Source organism: Charadrius vociferus, unplaced genomic scaffold (genome assembly GCF_000708025.1).
Source record: "Charadrius vociferus isolate BGI_N301 unplaced genomic scaffold, ASM70802v2 scaffold7, whole genome shotgun sequence".
NCBI classification, from domain to species: domain Eukaryota; kingdom Metazoa; phylum Chordata; class Aves; order Charadriiformes; family Charadriidae; genus Charadrius; species Charadrius vociferus.
In genome coordinates this window covers 3098204-3103793 of record NW_009649308.1, presented here as the reverse complement: position 1 = coordinate 3103793, position 5590 = coordinate 3098204, and the positions used below count along the sequence as shown (strand labels likewise).

General features: G+C 40.3%; 1 protein-coding gene across 1 annotated transcript in view; it reads right to left on the bottom strand.

Annotated features, from left to right (window-relative positions):
• AFF2 (AF4/FMR2 family, member 2) overlaps window positions 1-5590 on the bottom strand; it is a 243237-nt gene that overhangs the window by 11913 nt on the left and 225734 nt on the right. Inside the window, exon 13 of the mRNA XM_009889318.1 lies at window positions 1314-1548. Coding sequence (XP_009887620.1) covers window positions 1314-1548 — 235 coding nt within the window. The remainder of the gene's footprint in view (window positions 1-1313; window positions 1549-5590) is intronic.

Genomic DNA, 5590 nt, shown 5'->3' with positions numbered 1-5590 from the left:
CAACATTTTTAGAAGACAAATATTTCATATATCAGGGTAATAGATAAACCAAGGATAAATCTGACTAGAGATGCTGGGAGTGAGAGGAAGTGGCCCTGCTGTTTACGTTGCATTGTTTATTTGCTGACATACGCAGTTCATTTTGGCATTGATTTCAGTTGAAGGCATGTGTATTACTCTCGCAGCTTGAAGTGACACAATGATATCAGAAAGCAACAGGGATGAATGAATAAGGTGAAGTGATTTGTCACCTACGATCCAATGCAACTTGTGAGTTTTACTATTACAGCGCAGGGTAACAACCTCTCACAAAGCAGCGAACTGTGAAAAACAGGGCTATGCATGTCCTTTTCTGTGGCAGAATTTTCTTTTGTCTTTTAATTTTGACAGTGATACTAAAATGCCGTTTGATACCAAATGATATATTTGAAACTCTAGAGGGAGGACTTTTTTCTAAAATGGGCCAAAAACCTGAAGTTTCTCTGTTTAGGATAAAGAGGAAGAGGATGACAAACTGATGTGAAACATTACTTTTTTTTTTTTTTTAGCAAACTTGCTATGCAACTTCTAGTTTTGGCTCTTTTTCTTGTATTTTCAGCAAAAAACCCCATCTGAATCTGGTGAAAAGCAAGCGATAAAGAATTGTCTATGTAAAAACCTTTGATGGGGAGATGGCCCTAACAGAATGATGTGTTTTGGGGTGGGGGGGAACTTTACATGGTATCTAAAAGCTTATATACATAATTCATGGAGATCACGTGTAAGTAAACCTTACTGCTGGGAGCCGGGAGCCTGCAAACCTGAGAGAAGATATTTCCATGTTCAGTGTGCTATGGACAGGTAGCTTTTTGTTAGATTTTTAATGTCTGTTTAGTATAGGCTGCAATGTTCAGTATAACTACAGAGCTTAACTCTGGCTGAGAATTTGGGGTAATTAATTATTCAGATGATTGATACTAAAATTTTTGAAGTATTATTTTCAAAATATGTGTGTTGTAGCTACAGAGTTAAGGGACTAATTGCAGCCAGTTGGTGGCTGCAAAGGCTCTCCTCTGAGGTTTGGGGACCGGGTGTTTCGGGGAGCCATACACAGCACCAAGTGGATGCCTCATGCTGACCTAAAAATGGAACTTGCAAGAGTTGCTTACGCTCATCTCTGCAAAGATCCACTCCTTGCTGCTCTTCAGTGGAGCTACACAAGCATTTAAAAATAGATACTGGGGGAAAAAAAAATAAATAAAATCAAACAGAACAAAGCTAAGTTAATTTTATTTTATCTTGTTCACTTCCAGCAACTGAGGTTCATTACTTACACAGATTCCTTTGGGGTTAGAAGAGGATTTATTTTCATTCTTTCTGTGTTTAGAAACAGAGGAGGAAGAGCTGCTGGTCTGAGAGGTGTTTGTTATGTTGGTCTCTTGGCTGAAGGAGCTGTTGTCACTGCTGTGCCGCCGGTGCACAGAATCATCCAAGAGGGGGGATAATGGAGGAGGGAACAGCTTCTCTTCTCTTTTCTTGGCCACCTTCTTCACTGAGCTACCGCTGCTCCTGGGACACAGATAAAAACCAGCTGCATCTCGAGAATCTTCATTAATCCTTCATAGCACAAAGCTCTAGATTTTATTTACTGAGAAACCAGCTCTACCCTCAAATATGTCCTGCAGTCCCCATGTCCTAGGAGCTAAGTCAGAAGGGGACAGGCAGTGAAAACAGAAGAGCTACCTCTGCTTTTTCAACTGCTGCAGAAACCTCCTGCTTTGGAAGACAACTTCCAGTGCATTAGTACAAATTGCATCCAATTTAAATGCTAATTTGAGTCAGTCTTCATTTGAGAGGTCATAGAGGTTCTGACTCAGCAAAGAGCTGGAAAGTTTTATGCATGGCGTTAGTTCCTTTGACATCAAGTATGACTATTTATGTGATTAACATTAAGCATCTTTTTAAGAGGTGGATTAGGGCCCACAAAAGCAACCTTTGCAAAAAAACCCATAATCGCACATGGCATGTGAACCAAAAAAATAATTTATAACAACTACAAAATGATAACCAGAACAATAACAAGATAATAATTATTTGACCTCTAGAATAAAACCAATGTTCAACACTATATTAAAATGATACACTGTAGCTGGCAAAAGCCCTTGAGCAAATATTGGTTGATGAATTGAACGTGATTCAGAAAATGAATGTGGTTTTGACATGAAAGCTCAAGTAATATGATAATCTATTGTCTGTTTTATGTACAGAAATTGTTAGCTGGCTAGAAATGGCAGCTGTGATACACAGTAAAACCAAAAAAACCTGCTAGACCTTTCTCCCCTCAAATCCATCACAAAGAAAAAACAAACCCCAACACCCCACTGACTATTTAACATGTTAATCTGCTCATAGATTTTTATTTTAGGTACTGTCCTAGCTCAGTCAATGAGGATAACCTGAATTTTAATCTTTTGTTAGACATCTAATATTGCACTACATGATCATTTACTTTTCATGATTATTGACTAAAATTTCAATAACAAATTAAGTCAACAAGAACTTGTATTTCTTTCCCAGTCACTTTCAGTCAGTGTCAGGAATTATAGATCTACTTTGCCTTAAAGTAACCAGGAAAAGAGGAGAAGGCAATCCAAGTTTCCTTACTCCTCATTCTGGAGCTCTCTCTCATTCCTGTCTGGCCTCTGTTGCCGTTTCACCAACGGTATCAATATCTGCACCAGCTTTGGTAATTCCCCTACTTTGGGCCTTTGGTAACACAAAAAAATTTTAGCCTATCTGTGAAATCACGGAATGAAATCAAACTAACTACCCACGTTTCAGGTTTTATAGCTCTTCTACTCAAAACTATTTTAATTCGACTGAAGCAGAGTTAAAAAAATCTTATCTGAAACTCTTAGATATTAAAGATCTTCAGACTGAAGAAATAAAGGGAGCGCAGGATTCACATCGCCGTACAGTAGGCCTGGTATGGATGCTGTCCTGCACAGAAAACACATGCGCCTGAAGCTCAAAGGAAAGCAACCAGGTTGGAAGACTAGCAGCACTTGGAGAAGACTTATTTTATGCACATGTGGTCCTGCAACATATCCTCCAAAAAGTTCTGACTCAAAGCCCCATCTGTTCGCTTTCTTACCCCCAAAGGGCATTTTGGAACTCTGACAAGTTACCACAGCTATAGCACAATAACATGCTGAGCTTTTCCCAGAGGAAAGTTTTCCAAAGCACGGTGAGCACTGCCCCAAGAAAGCGTGTGTGTGTTGGATTGTAGAGAGGCAAAGCAGACACAGTTAATGAACTACCCAGGAGCAGAATCCAAACCCTCTGCCTCCCAAACGAATGTCCTACACAGGGAACCCTGAACATGCATATATAGGTGGGCGCACAGAGCGAAGTGGTTCTCCATGTCCCTGTGTACAGAAGCATGTGGAGCTCTTCTTTCTCCCTGGTACAGCTTTGCAAAGGGAAGAGCAACCAAGTCTGGCAGATCTACCTCAAAAGCATCTGAAGAAAAACTGAATGTGAGCCATTGACCGAGTTCCCTTTAGGATCTGACCCTGCATCACTAGTGAGGTTCCTCAGCACATCCGTGGCTATTTCCAGGGCTAATTGAGGACTCTGTCGCTTGCTCAGTCTCCCACTGTATGGGGAAATTTAAGGCACATATAAAGCAATCGAAGCAACATTCCTCAGCTGCTACACAGAAGTGGAGGGATTAAAAGAGTAGTAAAAGAAAAAAATGAAGATGGCTGCAGGTACCATGGTTAAAACTTCACCAGTTCACTTCATCTTTGGGCTCAAATATAAGATGGGGCAAACCAAGATACAGGTGCAGCTACTGAGCTCTGGCACACAAGCACTTCTGTGGGTGGAAAGACTTAACCACAAAGGAAAATGCACTTGGTACATTTTTTTATACATAACTCAAATTAGAAAACCCACAACAATGCGGTTATAATTCTGTCTGGATTTTTTTTTCTTCCCCCTCCCCCCCCCCTACTGCCCACTTAATCCTATGCATTTTCACAGGAATTAAGCTGATAATTTATTTAGCCATGTTACCTCCCTCAGATTTACACCAAAGCATTTGCGTTAACAATAACCTCCATGAAATAGGTTGTTACCAGCAGTTAACCAGATTGTCTCTTTGCTTTGGGCTGTTAATGGACTAAGAAACTGGTCTTTGATTGCAGTAATCGCTAATTTTGAATTAATTTATTGCAATAATTACTGAGACTTGATGGTTTAATTTGCTGACATGATTGTTAGTTAAACTATATTTAAAATCTAAGGAGAAACACAATAGAAGTGCAAGGAAAAAAAAACCAAGCAGAACTGATGGTCTTGTGGCTGCAGGTTTTAATCTTTGTCACTGAAAAGGCCAATTATCAAGGCACAAGAAGGCTCCCCATCTGCTTTTTTTTCCAGCCTGGTTTCTTCTAGGGGAGAAAGCAAGCAAGCGGGCAACAAGAGGTCAGTGTGTGGAGGAGAGAGAATTTCCATCCACTCTCACATTTCAAGCTGCCTTTCTTTGCCCTTTCTTTATGCACTCATTGCGGTATGCAGTGGTATCTCTGGCCTATTAGCGAGACAAAGCCATTGTCTATACCAATCACTTGGCTTTCCTTTGCCTCCACTCTCCCTGTCCACAATGGAACACCGCACATTGACGGTGTATCTGATTTTCTGCAGGGGGTTAGCAGGGAAAGGTCACTCCCACATGAGCTTGGACCATATGGCAGCAACTGAATGAAGCTGAAGTCATTGTCATCCATGTCGAAGGCTGCCTCTGCCTTGAACGAGCTCCAATGAATGCTGTTGTGACTACCCAAGGGATCGGCTAATATGTGTTGCCAAGTACAGGTGCATCTTTAACTAAAGGTCAAAGAAAAGGGAACAGGAAATCTTGAAAAGCAGGCTGAAATGCTTGCCTCAGACAGACTTCTAGTGTGCCTGTTAGACGGCAGGCATGCTTCACTGGGATGAGTCTAGTTCGAAATTCAGACTCACAGTTTGCATCAGCAAATAACTCTCTGTGTTGTTACAAACTGCCGAATGTTGGCGAATGTCTGGACTGGGTCTACCAATCAGGTATTGAGATATAAATAGTATGCAGCAGCACATACAATTAATGCTTAAATTAAAATTGCTCTGGCAAGCAAGTAAATACATAAATAATCCTCTGCTGCAAAGTGGGCAGCTGATCTGACAAAAATCCAGCCTCACAGCAGTGTTTCAAGGTATTACTATGAATTACTTGGACAAAAGACAGTATCATCTATTCCTTCATTTGCTATGAAATATCAGAAATAAGGAAAAAAAGGGGCAAATAATTATATTTTAAGTGTCACATCAGATTTAGGAAAAGGCATCAGCCCCAGAGTGCATGAGGGCAGGAAAAAACAGAGAGATAACTAGTTGCTTATGCAATGACTACATTATACAAACGGGATCTTTGTTTGTGCAAATGGCTTTTAAGTTCACAACTGATCACTTGAAATTTCTACACCCAAACTTTACATGCAGACACAGAAACTTGTGGAAATTAGGCATATAATTGCCCATATTAGGCATGTAAACCTTTAAAAATTAA